At 36.0% G+C, this 18,093-nt stretch overlaps 1 protein-coding gene and 1 pseudogene across 1 annotated transcript; one reads left to right on the top strand and one right to left on the bottom strand.

Annotated features, from left to right (window-relative positions):
• Positions 1 to 143: 143 nt before the first annotated feature.
• LOC123457617 lies at positions 144 to 4,496 on the top strand (annotated as a pseudogene).
• Positions 4,497 to 14,135: 9,639 nt separating this feature from the next.
• On the bottom strand, positions 14,136 to 15,062 carry LOC101605269 (olfactory receptor 1030). Its single transcript, XM_004667743.2, has one exon. The coding sequence runs from the start codon at positions 15,060 to 15,062 to the stop codon at positions 14,136 to 14,138; it is 927 nt and encodes a 308-aa protein (XP_004667800.2).
• Positions 15,063 to 18,093: the final 3,031 nt, after the last annotated feature.

Here is an 18,093-nt window from a genome sequence, read left to right as displayed (position 1 = left end):
TCAGCACGTCTAGTGCCAGAAGGTGCTACATGGGCAACTGGGGGAAAATGACCAATATCTGTCCAAGCAACTCATGGTCTAACCTACTTAGCAGCAAATAAACTGCTGTGATGCCCAGACAAGTGCAATAGTGGCACACAGCCATGGTGAGGAATCAGCTGCTCTCCATTGGCCTAATTGATGCCCTCAGTGGTATAGAATGCACAGCTGGAGCTGGAAAACAGGTCAGAACCATATCCAAACATACGACCACTCTCCAATATCAAGCTACCATCAATCATGGGCTACAAGAAGGCCTACACCTATTAAATTCTCTATAAAAAAAAAATGTAAGGGTTATCTCATTTGTTCTGATGCTAACTTATTCTCCATTGGAGAATCTGCTTCTCTTTTTCAGATAGATGTAGATCCTAAGGAGAGAGTCACCCCATCATATCAGGCTAAAACTAAGAAAAATTGGCAAAACTAGTAAGGGTGCTGTTTTCCTGATGAACCGGATACCAGCACAAGGGGGAAGGAGACCAACACAGAGAAAAATCAACTCCTACCAAATCAGAGAGCCAGAGCCTCAGAAGCCCCCAAAACCTCATCACTGAAGCAGATCAAAACTGAACCCAACATGGTTCATGGAAATTTTGTGGAAGAGGGGGCAGAAAGAATGTCAGAGCCACATGTTGGGTCATGATATGCAGAGACTTTTATCTTACCCATAACTGTGGGTTAACTCCACAATGCACAACCCATATACCTCAACAAGGAGGGGCCAATGGGGAGGGGGTAGGTCATGAATAAGCCTAATAATGGTACCAAACTGACTGTATTTTCTGAATACAAAACTAATTAAATAAAAAACTATTCAAATTCAAAAAAGTTAGTACTATATCTTAGAAAAAGACATACATAATGTGTTATGTGAATTCAATTTAGTTTATTATCACCTCTTATACAGACTGAATTCAATTTATGAATAGACTCCAGGTAAGCACTGTTTAAAAGTCACTCCTCCTACACCTCTCAGTTATCTGAATTTTATAAAAAAAAATATTGGCAATAACTTCTTTATGTCTGTTCCTATAGCTCTACTGAAAGAATATATTAGATCAGGCCAACTATGACAGAGTTTATGTGACAAGGGACAATAATGATCAAAACATTAGATAATTAATCAACAATGTTGCCTTCAGAGAAAATGTAAAAGAAACAATGGTTTTGATAGAGGAGTCAAACTAATCAGAATCTAAATGGAGTCATGCTAGTCATGGTGGCAGATACCTATAATTCTATAAATTAGGAGGATTAAACAGGAAGCTCATGAATTCATAGTCAATATGAGCTGCAAAGAAGGACCCTTTCTCAGAGCCAACAAAAATGTGAGGTACTGGTGCCAGCCCTTCCAAAAGTAACTGAGCTATGAGGTGCAGAGGAAAGAGTCCTTATGCATGGTCATCTGGCACTAAACTGCTTGAACTAGAATTCATTCTCAGTAAGTCCACATGGATGTGGTATGTAAGAGAAAAGATAACTCCCACAGAATGTATTTCACTGGGACTTTGGTTCTTTCTTGTATCCTGCTTTGGAATGGCTCTTTTTATTATTTTCATTTCTCATGTTTCTTCCATGACAGCTTGTCCCCTTCTCATGTACTAATTTATCATTGGGTCAGAACATAATACAAACCCAAAATAGTCACTATGCTAATTCCCTCAGGATTAATGAGTGTTGAAGTACTTGATGAGAACTGAAACAAGCACATCAGAACTCCTTTAGCTAAAACCATGGACTCCTCCTTGCACTGTGTGTGTGTGTGTATGTGTGTTCAGTTAAGTTCTTAATAATGGAAAGTCAGATCTGATTATAAGTAAAACTTATCCAACGCAGAAAGGAAGAGAGGGGCAGGGGAATATTTTTCCTTGTGATCCCAGTGAAAATCACCTATGCATTAATCTTTCTTTATTGTATCACTCTATCAAGCTAAATTATGTAATGTGATCTTTTTCTCTAGCAGGAATAAAGCAATACTAAATATTACTGTTACTACTGACAGATCTTGGATGAATGACTTGGAAATGTTTCAGTTTTGTGTTGTTTTGCTTTTGATTTCTCTTGTGCTCAATAGTCACAGTTGTTATATCTTTTCAATCACTCAATATGAATTCATAATAATAATAAGCATATATAATTTATTGTGTCTTCATGAACACAAGAAGATACAGAACCTATTACCAAGTAATTTTTAATCAAAGAATAATTATTAAATGTACTCCATTAATATTACATTAGAATCAAATCTAATTCTAACAAAAACTCTGTCACTTTATTTGCTTTCTTTTCACAGAAAAAATAATGGGACCATTAAAGTCTTTCTATAAAAACTAAAGTAAAATGTAAGGCACAAGCCTTATTCTTTCAGTCCATTTTGTCACCCTGCTAATGAAGGTAAATATTTCCAACAATCACACAGAAATGAAAACTAAGACCTCTGTAGCCAAATGTAAAACATAGTAAACATCTCAAACCTAGTAGAATTTGTAGATTTTCAGAAGAATCCTCCCTTAAATGTGCATCTCAAAAAACAAGAAACAATTTAATCAGTTCCCCAAGTAATGGTCCTGGGGAAGTATATCTCTTGAGGGAGACTTAACTAATTATTTCCTCAAAAGGGTTTGTACTTTTATTTATACCCAGTTTCCAGTTTGGTTGAGGGGTCTTGAGTTCATTTCCATTACTGTAAGCAGATACGAGGCGGAGTAATTTGTAGAGAACAAGGGTTGCTCAGTTCACAGGTCTGAAGACTGAGGACCAAGGTCTAGGAGCTGCGTAAGCTGAGGCTGTTGCTCCTGGGACTCCGCGGTCTGCAGTTCGCTCAGGATATCACATGTGGAGAGGAGCACAGGCAGCAGCACACAGCGGGGTTCCTACAAGAGCCTCCAGATAGCCCGATTACCAGCTAACCTGTGCGGGGTTCATCCATTCATGACCAGAGAACTACATGCACCAAACTGCGCTTAGAGGTTCGTCTTTGTCCCACCTCTTAAGTCCTCAAAACTCAGACTAAAATTCAATAGGAGTTCATTGGTAGCCTTCAAAGCTTCACAATTGGTTATTGGAATCAAGAAAATTATGCTCTGAATCTGAATCATATCAAATTTATTTCATGCTATTATTCAACCTGTATACAACACCCCTGTGCCATATAATTTATGGTCTACGCCAGTTGTCTTTATTACCCAAACCATACTTTGCTCAATTACATTCTCTTTTACTATTATTTTACTTACATTTTTAATTTATTTATTCTCTCAAACTCAATCACTCTGACACTGAGCTACAGCCATAGTCCTAAATCCTCAGTAAGACATTATTGTAAATTAACTAATCCAGGCCTAGAGGAAAAAAACCTACATGTCTCCCTGAGACATGGACCCTAACTTCAATTATTTTTAGATTTGTGTACTTAAGTTGGAGTTAGTGTTTGTAGAAACCAGAAAGTAAGAAAGGGCCCATAGGAGAAATGGGGATGTTTGAGGTCTATTAAATACATGCAATATGAGAGTAGAGAGGAAAAAAATTCAGGGATGGAAATGTTTAGTGGGGATAAGGACAGACATTTGGGCAAGGAGAGACAAAAGGAAATGTTAAATAAAACTAGGATGAATGAAAAGGACATACGGAAAACTAATTTTTCTATGTTAATTAAAAATATAGAAGTAGGGCTGGAGAGATGGCTTAGCAGTTAAGCGCTTGCTTGTGAAGCCTAAGGACTCGGGTTCGAGGCTTGATTCCACAGGACCCACGGTAGCCAGATGCACAAGGGGGCGCATGCGTCTGGAGTTCGTTTGCACTGGCTGGAGGCCCTGGCGCCCATTCTCTCTCTCCCTCCCTCTCTCCCTCTCTCTCTCTCTCTCTCTCTCTCTCTCCCTTCCTCCCTCCCCCTCTTTCTCTGTCTGTCACTCTCAAGTAAATAAACAAAAAATTTAAAAATATATATATAGAAGCAGAGCCAGACACAGAGCAGAGAGCGAACAGGGGATCTGACAAGACGGCCAGGCTCCCCGGTACGATCATCACGAAGTCCAGCGTTTGCTAGCAGAACCTTTTCGTGGCATTTAAGCAGAACCAGATGAGAGCAATGCCCATTTTTTTCACCTGGTATTTGCTGGCCCCCAGGATTATCCCTTTGAGGGAGGAACATTTGAACTTGAACTATTCCTTCCAGAAGAATACCCAACGGCAGCACCTAAAGTAGGTTTCATGACCAAAATTTATCATCCTAAAGTAGACAAGTTGGGAATAATATGTTTAGATATTTTGAAAGATATGTGGTCCCTAGCACTGCAGATCCATATAGTTCTGCTATTAATCCAGGTTTTGTTAAGTACTCCTAATCCAGATGATCCTTTAGCAAAGGCTGTAGTGGAGCAGTAGAAGACCAACGAAGACCAAGCCATAGAAACAACAAGAGATGAACTTGGTTATATGCCCTGAAAAATATTTAAGTCGAGCTGGTCATCAAGTATGCATCACGCCTCCTGTTCTGCCAAGACTTCCTCCTTTTCTGTTTGCATTTAATGGACACAGACTTAGAAACATTACAGAATAAAGCTGAGACACCTTCAGTCCTTTGGTGATTAAATGCATATTAGCAAATCTATATCTTGATCTGATTCACTGTTGAGAAGAGGCTATAAGGATCATCTGGATTGCTGTGAAACATGTAAAAGCAGTGGTTCCCTGCTTTCATTTATTTCTCCGATCATGGTTTAAGTATAAAGCACTGTGAATGAAGGTAGTTATCTGGGTTAGCTGAAGGGATATGGGTGCTAGTATTTTTTTTCAGGGGGAAAGTAGTTTAATTTTATGGGCTCCTTCCCTTCCCCCACTTTTTTCTAATTAGTATGCATTTTATTTATACTATCCATTAACAATATTTTTGTTTTACATTATCTTTTTGCTTTTTTATTTTTTTTTTATTTTTGTTCTCAGTGAATACAGTCAAGTTGGTACCATTGTTAGCCCCCTCCTTGTCCCCCCCCTCCACAGGGACCCTGCTTGTTGGGGTATATGGTCATACATTGTGGGGTTAGTCTTTAGTTTTGTATAGGAGAAAATGTCTCTGTGTGTCATAACTCAACATGTGGCTCTGGCATTCTTTCTGCCCCCTCTTCTGCAAATTTCCCTAAGCCATGTTGGGTTCACATTAGGTCTGTGTTGAGATCTTGGGAGTCTCTGTGTCTCTGGATATCTGGTTTGATAGGGGTTGATTGTTCTCTGTGTCTATCTCCATCACCGTTGTGGTGGTTTCCAGTTTGCCAAGAAAACAGCATTCTTGCATGTTTCCACAATTATTCTTAGTTTTGCTGGGGACCTTTTGAGGTATGATGGGGTGGTTCTGTCCCTAGGATCTGCATCTATCTAAAAAAGAGAAGCAGATTCTCCAGCAGAGAGTAACAGCACCAAGTAAATGTGAAAACCGTTGTTCTTTTGGAATTTAGTGGAGAGTGGGTTCATTTTTGGATATGGTTCTGACTTGTTTCCCAGCTGCAGCTATGGGTTCCACCCCACTGAGCAGATGAGTTAGCCAAATCAAGAGCAGCTGGTTTCCCACATGGGCATGCACCACTATTGCACTTGTATGAGCATCATGTCAGGTTGTTTGCTGCTAAGTAGGTTAGACCATGAGTTGCTTGGGCAGATATTGGTCATTATCCCACAGTGACTCATGTAGCTCCTTCTAGCACTAGACACCCTGTCTGGGGATTGATTCTCTTCCAGCCATGTTGCTCCATGATACACACCAACACTGTATGATGTATTCAGCAGTAGGGTCTTACCACTAACGTATGGTGGGTCCTCAAGCTCTCTGACAAAAATCTGTCTTCTTTTGGGAGACCTTGTAGCTCTCTGTGATCAAAAGCTTATTGTGCCCGATAACCACCTGCTTGTACCAGGAGTTATAGATTAGTGCCCAAGAAAAGAAGGAAGAACAGGGTAAGTGATATAAAAGAGATAGAGAGATGAGAGAGAAGAGGGAGAGAGAGAGAGAGAGAGAGAGAGAGAGAGAGAGAGAGAGAGAGAGAGAGAGAGGGAGAGAGGGAGGGAGGGAGGGAGGGAGGGAGGGAGGGAGGATGAGAGAGAAGCAGAAATAGGAGGAGATAATGAAGAGTTTTTTTCATAACCTCTCCAGGGATATTAAAAAAATATGAGGGTTCAATTTACTGGTCTTGTGTGTGACAGAGATACAGAGGGAAGCAGACAGGCAGGTGCATTAATACTAGCACATATTAACAAGAAAGAAACTTCGTACAGAAAGAAAAGAAAGGAACATGTTGATTACCATGTAATAGTGGTCTTAGCAAAGCATTCATATGTTTTGTTTTAAATAAAATAGTTTGCATTTCAATCACCAGGATAGTTCTTGAATTGGGCCTCATAGCCATAAAAAACAAAAAAATCACCAAAGACATCCATTGTCACACTGAAATTTTTCCAATCCTACTTCATAAAAAATTTAAACAGACTCTTTTTCTCTCTGTCTGTCACTCTCAAATAAATAAATAATTTTTTAAAAAAGTGAACAAAAACCATATTATCTCCATATGCGATCTGACCTGTGCATGAAGTAAAACCTTCTCAAAAACACTAATTCTGTCATCATTAAAGGATATGTCACAAATATTTATAAAGACTTATTTTCCCTCTTTGGGACTTCCTTGCTAGGGAATTCAGAAAGAAGCCAGATGATATCATTAAAATGCTGCATTTGCATAATAGAAAAATGAATTCTGAGGGAAAAATTACTCTCAGTAGAATTAAAACTTGAGGATAGATGTTACAGACGCTTCAGATTATGTTTTCTTCCTGTTTGAAAATAGATTTACTTGAATCCTACAACTGTTGCAGTTGTTCTAAGGGCAGTTGTTTATCATGTTATTAATATCAACATAGCATCAGCTTATAATAAATGTTTTAAATAAATTGTAAAATTTTAAATAATAATTTAAGTAAATCTAAATAAAGTGTTTATTAGACAAAAATTAGCTTATTTCTTTTCATTTGTGAAGACAATACTTTTTCATTAGAAAAACTAGGTTTGACAAAGTAAAGTAAAATACTTTTCCTGCACAATGCTAGTGATGAACCTCTTCTGACACTCACAGAATTAATATACTTCTCTAAAACCCAACTTAATTCCCAAATACATGCTGTGGATGGAGGGGGGAATGGATCTCAAAGCTCAAAGTACCTCATAAAAACCAGGGGTATCCATCCCTACTCTATTCTGCATGAGTCACATGTATTCTGACTTTATAGCTATCATGTTTAATATCACTGGTAACCAATTAGTCCACAAGAAGTCAAACAACAAAGTGATCAAATGAGAATTGTAATATATTCATTCCCAGAAGGAGCATGTTTACATTCTAACCTGAAGACATAGAAGGTTCCTGTGTACAGAAGGCAAAGAACTTAAAAGTGCTAATCTATAAGTGAAAACTACCAGCATACTAACTTTGGTCATCAAATTTTATTTTAGGTGTTTGAATTTTATAAAAGAATTAGATTTGAATGCATTGTTATTCAGTGTTTTATTATATTTCTTTATTCCCACTCAATGGTCCTTCATGTTACTTAAAAATAATGTCTAGAAAAACTGCTTCTGAAATCAAAAGAAACATGATTATTTTTTCATGAAGATGCTTTTTTTCTCAACAGTTCTTTGGCTATTGCTTCTTTCACAACCTTATTTCTAAAACATAAATCATGCACTTCAGCATCAGAATAACTGAGGTATAAAATACAGCTGCCATTTTTCCTTGTTCCACAAATGACTTAGATGGGTCTGAGATACATTAAAAAAGAGAGTTACACAGAATATGATAACGGCTGTCAGAAGGAAGACACATGTGGATAAATCTTTATACTTGCCTTCCATGGAGCTGATTCTTAGGATGAAAGGAAAAATATAAAGGTAATGATGAGCAAAGAAAATGAGAGGTTGGATCCAGCTAAATTAGCATTTAGTTTTCTTTGTTGAGGCTGTCAGAACAAGCCAGCTGAATTAATGGTGGATCAGCACAGTAGAAATGGTTAATTTCATTGTGTCCACAGAAAGTCACATTGTAGGTCCACATTGTCTCCATCAGGCCAGTGTCCCATACACGTAAGGCAATGATGATACGTGAGGTGCACACACTCCTGGGCATCTTGCTGCCATTGAGCAGAGGGTAGCAGATGGCCATATACCAATCAAAGACTATTAGAGCCAGAACATAAATCTCAACATAAACTAAAGCAATGAAAAAGTAATACTATAACAAAGAAGCAGAGTAAGAAATGCTCTTGCTCTCTGAGAGAAAAAATCTCCAGCATCTTTGGAGTCATGTTGGAAGAGAAGCATAGGTCCACAAAGGAAGTGTGACTCAGGAAGAAGTACATAGGCGTGTGGAGCTGGGCATTGAGCTGGATGAGGACAATGATGCCCAGATTCCCACATAAGTAGTCAGAAACAACACAAAGAAGAGAATCTATAATTCCTGATCACTGCTCAGTCCCAGCAGAATGAACTCAATCACCAAGGTGAAGTTTCTCTGCATGATTGTCTTCCATAAGCAATGAGGACATTATTATAGATGTGCTTTTAAAGGGCACCCATTTTCATATTTTCTTAGAACATGATTGTTTTCTTCTATGCATTTTCTTTCCTTATGACCTTATTTTCTCAGGAGACTCCAGCATTAATGGTGTAAATAAAACCATATCTAATTAAACCTTAGTAAATATACTCACTGCTACTGAATGCCAATCCCTTTGAGATTTAAATCTTCTTAAATTTCTGGGTGACCTCTTATTTTCTCTTTGTCTATCTTGGTCTATAACTATGGTTCCTACTCATCTCCATTTCTGTTTTGTCTGCTTTCTAAAGACATTTTTGATGTACAGCATAGTCTATGGTAAAATTCAGTTTTATTTGGTGGGAGAAGCCATCAGGTTGCAAAACAAAATGATGTTATATATTATTGCATCTGATGAAAATAGTTGAGATGTGTTGCAGTCAGGTTCACATTGCTGGAAGAAATCACCCAACTAAGAGCAGCTTGTGAGGAAAAAGAGGTTTATTTTGGCTTGCAGACTCAAGGGGAAGCTTCCCAATGGCAGGAAAAACGATGGCATGAGTAGGAGAAGGCCAACATCAGGTGGACGCCTAGCATTCAGAGCACCTAAGTTAATGTGAGACACCTGAATCAAACCACCACATTCCATCCCTGGCTTCCATAAACTTATAACCATACACACCAATCCACTTTGATGCAAAGAAACCCTAAATATATTCTCAGGACATGGGCATAATAGCAAGCCTCTCACACAAACTGTTTTTATACCAGTCTAAACAAAGCATCTTTTCACCCTCATAAGCCAAACCTCACAGTCTATAGTTCTTACTGCATTCAGGTATTGAAACTCTGACCAGAATAAACCATCAAGCTGTACTTACAGCCTTACAAGATGTCTCTTAGGTCATGGTTTCAAATTCATCCACATTCCTTTTGAAAATCACCTCCAAAAGGCCAAAGCCAGTCAGGTGTCTAGCAGCAAATAATCCCACTCCTGGTACCAAAATTACTGTTGCAGTCAGGTTTGCATTGCTGGCAGAAATTACCCAACCAAGAGCAGCTTGTGGGGAAAAAGAGGTTTATTTTGGCTTACAGAGTTGAGTGGAAGCTCCATGATGGCAGGGGAAAACAATGGCATGAGCAGAGAGTGGCCCTCAGCCCCTGGCCACATCAGGTGGACATTACCAACAGGACGGTGTACCAAATACTGGCAAGGTGACACTGGCTATAATACCCTAAGCCCATCCCCCAAAATACACTGCCTCTGGGAGGCATTGATTCCAAAATCTCTACCTGCTGGGAACCTAGCATTCAGAACACCTAAATTTATGGGGCACACCTGAATCAAATCACCACAGGATATTGCTGTTACATGGAAAATACATATAGGAAATGACACCCAGATACATGAGAAGCACTTTAAACTTCATGATATTGCTGTGGGAAGGGAGACACGGATATGACTAGAACATGACAGAAGGGGCAGAACTTCCTGTCAACAGAAATGTGACCTATTCTACTGCTCTAATGACCTGGCCATGAGAAATAACTTTTCAAATAAAAATTAGTCAGAAATTGTAGGATTGGAAGATCATCAAGGAGATAGTCATAGAATATGATCTACAGACATATACATACGTTTTCCACCAAAAAGAGAATATGCATTAATACAAGTAAATCTAAAAAGACAAGCTGCAACAGAAAAATAAAGTCCTTCTTTCAGATATGATTTATTCTGAACATTTCCAGATGACTTCTTCTGTTTAAGGACATATAAGCAGACATTACACATGATTAATATGTATGTATTAAGATTCCATCACTATTTTTATATCTTTACATATTTCAGAAACACTCCATAAACTTACAAAATTAATGTTATCACTATTTTTTAAAAATCTATCCTGAGTATCTATCTACCTCTCTGCCATGTAATATTTTTAGGGAGTAGAATCTATGCATCAGATTAAGCAACAGGAGATAATTATTTTTAAACATTTTTTGACCTTTTGGCATATACAATGTCATAGTAAACATAGGCATCAGTTATATCAAAAAAATAAGTCTGTAAAAGAAATATGTAGATTGAAATAAGATTGGTGAAAGAAATCTCTAGCTAATAACTAAAAATAAGCTTTTTGAGTAAATATATGTATCAGACTGTCATAATTACATTATGTATTATTACATATATTCTGCTACACAATTTATCAATGAGAAAGTACTGTATAGTTAATATCTTGATCGTTTTTAAAAACAATTGTGTTTATTTTTATTTATTTGAGACAACAGACAGAGAAAGAAAGAGGCAGAGAGAGAGAGATAAAATGGGCACTTCAGGGCCTCCAGCCACTGCAAACGAACTCCAGATGCATGCTTCACCTTGTGCATCTCACTTATGTGGGTTCTGGGGAATCTAGCCTCAAACCAGGGTTCTTAGGCTTCACAGGTAAGGACTTAACCACTAAGCCATCTCTCCAGCCCTTAATATCTTGATCTTTAAAAAACTTCTGTAGAGAGAGACTGATTTGTCTAGAAAGTTTCACTTTAGATATCATGTGTTAATACTAATTTACATAATAAAAAGCAAAGTCAGGAACTAACCACAAATCTCACTTAATCAAGTTGAATTTGCCTACATGTTATAAAATGGGACATTTTCCTATTTCATGTAACATCATAAAAAGCCTGTCCAATGGGCTTTCAAAGTTGGGTATGACTGGGTAACATGCCATAGCCTTTTCCTTAAAGGAGCTTTATTAAGAAGATGTATATGCTAATGGAGGTGGGGCCCAATCAGTGTCAGAGCCACACCCATGAGAACCTCCTCCTGATGTATGTGACTTCAGATTGATGATGACTCTCTACGGCTTTATTGCTTAGTATCACAATGCTAACTAAACTCACAGTACTGAAGTGCAGAGCAAGTGCAATGCCACATTGAAGCAGTGTCTGAACTGTGACAAAAAGTTTGGTCTTTATCTGCTTCATGTGTACATGTGTGAGTGTCCAAATTTTCTTCATATCCTACTAGTCCAATATCTGATATGTGAATGGAAATGTTATGGTCATAAATTTACAATTCCATGCATAGATTTTGATGTTTTCCTTGAAAAAAGACTACTAATTAAGAGAATGGACTTTCAGTAACATGGGGAGAAAGACATAATTTTTTCCTTAGGAATTTGTGGTAAATATCTTTATTTTCTTATAGATTCTTCCATGATCATATGTCCAGTTTGTTTAATAAGTAAAGAAGCCAGCAGAATTAATTTTGAAAAACAAAGCTACATGAACATAAATTACCTTTTTGAAATCTTTCAACATAGATTTTAATAAACCATTACTAAATGAATAATTTAATAATTTTAGAAAAAATTTAGGGTATATTGAAATTGTTCAGTAAAAAATTCATAGTATATATGCATTCAATGTCCAACATGGTAAAATATACTAATAAACAAATTACCTTGAGCTGATGCTATTGTTTTTGTCATAGTAATTTCATGAAAGTACATGTGTATAATTTGTCATTTTTCTTAAACATTTTTGTATTTGGGTTTCATATTTAGAGTCAATCATAAGTGCCAGGAGCATATGATCACTCATATTTGCTCTGAGAATCGTTATTGTTTTATTACTGATAATATGTTACCTCAGAATCATTTATTGTTCCATTCAGACTCACATTTCTTCACTTTGAAAATGGACGTGTGTTTACTTGTTATTCCACATTTATTACTGAACATTTATTGACCAATTTATTTATAAATATATTTGCAATATAAGCACTGAGATGAGTAAAATGGTATAATGAATGAGGAGATTTTACAAAATTCTTTGTGTGTTTCAAAGTAATAGAAGCCAACAAACTGTTTAACTGTGAGCAAAACTGTTCTTTGTTTAAATGTGTTTCTGAAGAAGTTGAGCAATCTGAATTGCAATCTGAATTTTCAAATTAGGGTATTGAAATTACAACACTGAACAAAAATAGTTGCACAGGGCAATGTTGAGTGAGTGCATCTGAAAACTTCACACTAGATTAAGCATTAATCAGGAATAAATGCTTAGGTAGCAAGAAAGCTTTGAAATGAAATGAAGACTATGGGTATCACAGGGAGTGAGTAGACATTGCTTCTTTTTCACTGTGCCACATCTGAATATGTGGTGAAAAATTGTTTTGCTCAGCACTGTCTGGTCTGGCATAACAAATTTGTGTCATAAGCATGTGGAAATATTCAATTTGTTCAAACAATGAGTATTTTTTCCATTGCTAACATACTTTCAGATTCTTTTACTATAGCACATGACATGTAGAGGTGTTCTTAATTTCTCCTTATAGCTTCACAATGCTCCTTGACAATCATTATACTCTGGGAGCAATGTGCCCCTTCTGGTGATGCTCAGTAACTGTGTCAGCTTCATATACTATGGAAATGTGAAGTCACTAGAAACTCATCATTTTAAAAAGCAGCTTGTCATTTCATGCATTTACCACTGGAAAGTTGTAAGAAAGTGAACATTTCACTAAAATATTAGATGTTTAATAACTGACTGCAAGAAAATAACAGTGTATACAATTTGATTTGAACTGTGCTACAAATATCAAATATGTGGTCCATTCTGCAAAATATATGAGTAAAGGACAGATAAAAGAAAACATGAAAGAATTCTGGCCTCAGAAGTGTAGAATTCTATTGGTTAACTCACAGAAGTCACAAATATTTGAGAATAACCATGGACTTTTGCAAGAGCCCCTCTTTATATGTTTCAAGAATTACCACCTAAAAAAAATAAATAAGAACTGTTTGGAAGCCCTTGTGTTATGTTATGGCAGGAGGAAGGTTACATATTGAACATTATCCTAACAAGTGGGAAGAAAATAACATGGTGTCCGTGTAGATGTCATGATGTTGATGTTGCTCTAAATTTCCTTTCCTACAGGTGACAGTAAGTCTAGTCAATAGACATGGCTATTGTCATTTAAAATAGTAGATTGAAGTCCCTGAATCGTAACTGGTACAGAATTGCAAGCCACAAAAAAAAAAAAAAAAAAATTGATGACAGTCAACTTGTGTCTTACCCATTTTTTCTGTGTGTACACACAAAATTACAGGTTTGATTGTACAGAACTAAACTTTTTTTCTATAAATTAAAAAAATGGTAACCCTGGGAAGTCAGAATTACAGATTACAATGAGAAAGAATAAACAATTTATTCTTTTACTTTATACTTTTTTATAGAGCCTGGACAGTTTACTATAAAAAATATAATTTTAACAATGTAAAGACAGAATTTGCTATTATAAATACACAAGAAAGTAATTAGTCCCCATATATGCACTTACATGAATTATATAAACTACCTTTTGCACTTCTGTATTATAAATTTTATCTTAAGATTATAGCTTTTCATCATAGATTTAAAATTAACTGCTATAAATTCTATTAAAAATGGATGTTCTTCTCATAAATAAACTTTTATTTGACTTGTAAAAAATGTCTGTGGTTTTACTTTAAAAGCTTATTTTTTTCTGATTAGTTTCCAAAAAGCCTGTTTCACATCTTTGTTCCTCAGACTGTAAATGATGGGATTTAACATGGGACTAACAAAAGTGTAGAAAACAGCAATGACTTTAGACTGTTCCACTGACTTGTCCGTGGGTGGTCTAACATACATACAAAACAAGGTCCCATAAAACACAGTCACTGCCACTAGGTGGGACCCACAGGTGGAGAAAGCTTTGCGCCTGCCTTCAGCTGAGCGCATCCTCAGGATAGCAATGAGAATGAGCATGTAGGAGATAAGGATTATGAGGAGGGAGTTGGTGAGGTTAAATCCTGCTACCACAAACATAGATGTTTCCTTAATGTAAGTATCTGAGCAAGAGAGTCTGATGAGGGGAGGGTCAGCACAGTAAAAGTGGTTAATGACATTGGAGCCACAGAAGGTCAAACGATATGTCCACATGGTTTCCATCAATCCACTCAGAAACCCATAGACATAAGGACCAGCAATCAGACGGATGCAGACTCCTTTGGACATCTTACTGGTGTAAATCAAAGGGTTACAGATGGCCATGTACCTATCATATGCCATGACAGCTAGCATATAATATTCCGTAATCACCATGGCAATGAAAAAATAACACTGGACCAAACAAGCAGCATAGGAAATGGTTTTCTTTTCTGATAAAAAGTTCACTAACATCTTGGGAGTTACATTAGTGGAATAGCATAAATCCAAGCTAGATAAACTGGCCAGAAAGTAGTACATAGGGGTATGCAGGTGAAAATCTACCCTGATCAACACTATCATCCCAAGATTCCCCACAACAGTGATCAGATAGATCACAAAGAACAGAACAAACAGGATGGGCTGAAGCTCTTGACACTCAGTTAATCCCAAGAGAATAAATTCAGTCACCAGGGTGGAATTTTCTCTGATCATGTTCTGAGTTACAGGCATACTCACTTAGGTAAATGAAAATGAATTAAAGAAGAGTGAATGAAATTCTCTTTAGATATATTTTCTCTTATTCTCCCACCGTCTCTCATTCACTCTCACATTGCTATTATTATTCTGAGGATGATGCGACCAGTAGTTTTCTGAAGGTCAGATCCAGCCTTAGCATAGTGTACAAGATGCAAGTCTCTCCTACAGACAGCAGAACTCCAGCCGCCAGCTTACTTTAGAATGTGGGTATTACTGAACATTAATCTAAAACTAGCTTGAACTTACAACTTTCCCTTAAAGTTTATTGTAAAATAATGGACTTCTAAAATTTGTGTTTTCAAAAGATTTTTGTAGGAACTAAGTGTGTGCATTTTGGAAGCTTCACTTTGGAGAATTTAATTGCCTGTGTGCTGCTGTATTGGAGAGTGCAAAGTTGGAGGCAGAAGTTAAGTTCTCTGTAATCTACTTTAGAGCAATCATAATATTCTAGAACATATAATTTATATGGAACTACACAAAGATGTAATTTTCCATGTGAGTTTTAAATAAATGATTTCCAGTTACAACAATTTTATGAGTAAGGGAGTAGATATCACAAAACTTTAAATCACAGCTTCATTTATCTTCTTTTTACATCTTTTCTTCATTTGTCTCTGAAAGCATTTTTGCTTCAAAACATATGGCAAAAAATCGCAAATTTGTGCTGATATTAGAACAGAAATCTGACTATAACCACGTTGAAGTAGTTGTTCAGCTCTTTTTATTATAGTATTTTGATGTCTAGAATTACAAAGGAAAAGCAAATGAAGACAGTCATTCTTAGTATTCTTAGTATTCAGATAAATCATAACCTTCATAAATATTGAACAGATACTTTCATACTATAAAGGCAGCCAATATCAACCTTGTAGACAAAGAAAATTGAAAATTATATGCTTTGTTTGGTGTTCTAAAATATATTTTATAGAAGTCTTGTGATACCCTTTGATATCTAATAGGTAGAAATAGAAATAGAAAAGGGGATCAAAATTTACTTAACAATTGAAGCTACTTACATAACCAGAATGTGTGAAATAGCTGGTGAAAGAGTCAACTGAAGTGCCTCAGTAAACATGTAAGCAGACACTTTCTCACTGTGGAAAAGAATTTTTTTACATAAGGTAATATGGGCTGCCTTTCTGAGATCTTTAGAGTCTTTTTGAAGTATCAGGTCCCATTGTATATGTGAAAATTTACTAAAGTAGTGTTGACAATTAGCTTTATGTTTAATCCCACTTTTAACTGAGATTCATAAGTCTTCAGGTTTGATCTATGACCCAAATAATTTCATCTAATGCCAATGGCATCAACTAGATAGCTGTCTTGTGTGAGCTCTCTATTGGACTTGAATCATGTAATAGCACAAGTTAGTAGCTGTGACTCTGCTAGGCTCTTGAATGTCTCATACTTTCATCATTAAATAAAAACAATCTTGTACATAAATGGCATTGAGTAACATGCATACAAATTCTTTTATTTTACTAGGAAATTTAGGAAAAATGTAATAGTTCTTCCCTTAAGAAAATGATTGCTACCTTATGGTAAGAATGATGAAAGTTATACTTAAGATTCAATAAGAAATATGTGAAGAAAGTTGCTAGAAGGATTAAGGAAACAGATGGTAACAATGCACAATAGCCTTCACCTAAGAGTAGAATAGATCAGAATTTGTAAAAGAACAATACTAGAATAAATTTCAGGTAATGTGAGCACTGCATGCCTCAGGAGGCTTTCAATAGAGAGGGAAAATAATGGAGACATCAGGGATGAACACAGGAATATATTTTCTAATGTGATAAAAAGAAGCAATTAGCAGCCAAATGAGTTTGAAGTCCCCATCAGTTTTTATTGTGCTAGGTATTTCCTGTGGTAGAAGAAAGACTTATGCATTTAATATTTATACAAGTACTAACAAAATTTATCATGCATAACTTTTACCATTTTGTAACTCTTATTTTGATATAGAATACTAAATAATTAAAACTCAGGTACTAGAGAAATGACTGAGTCCATTTTAATGAATATAAATATCTTGTTCTTGATATGAGAAATATCATGCAGAAAAATATGAAACAAGTAAGTAGATAGTGATACCTTTTAAATAAAAGATTTCTCATGACATTGGTGTCCAATCTGGAATTGCTGGCTAGTTATGAGTCAATGTTCATAGTAATGAAATAACTCTCTCCATATATATATGTGTGTGTGTGTGTGTGTGTGTGTATGTGTATATATATATATATATATATATATATATATGTATGTATACATAAATATATTTTTGCAAAATGTTTCATTGACTATAATATAAAGCTACTTCCTCTGGAATTGAATGATAAAAAGTAAATCATGATATAAAGCCAATATAAATTTGTTTACTTTAGTATCTTTAAAATATTTTTATTTATTTATTTGCAAGCAGAGAGAGATAGAGAAAAGAGAGATACAGAGAGAGATACAGAAAGAGAATGTGTGCACCAGGGCCTCTAGGTACTACAAAAGGAATTCCAGATGCATGCATCACTTGTGCATCTGGGTTTTTATGGGTACTAGGGAATCAAACCCTGGTCATTAGGTGTTGCAAGCAAGTGCCTCAACAGCTGAAGCATCTCTCCATCCCTCATTTTAGTATCTTTAATTCACAATGTTACTGTATCAAACGTTTATTTTTATTATGTGTAAATGCAAAAAAGATATTACTGTTACTTATCATTTATATAGTTTCTATCACTAAGCAGAAAAATAGAGATGTAATCCATGGTATATTAGTAAACATGGTGGATATTTAGGTGAACATTAGAGTGACTAGAATTTCCTATCTTACCAACTAATTCAAAAACAAAGTTCAGTAATCAAAAACACATTCAATAAAATCTATAACTCCAAGTGTCAGTATTTGAAATAGTACAAGTTGAAATGCACAATTTATTTTCTTCCTTCCAGTTAACATGCAAATGACTGAGGTAGCAGAGAGCATGGAGCCTCG

This window comes from Jaculus jaculus, chromosome 1 (genome assembly GCF_020740685.1).
Source record: "Jaculus jaculus isolate mJacJac1 chromosome 1, mJacJac1.mat.Y.cur, whole genome shotgun sequence".
Taxonomy (NCBI): domain Eukaryota; kingdom Metazoa; phylum Chordata; class Mammalia; order Rodentia; family Dipodidae; genus Jaculus; species Jaculus jaculus.
The sequence above is the reverse complement of the archived record's forward strand: the minus strand, read 5'-3'. Positions and strand labels throughout refer to the sequence as shown.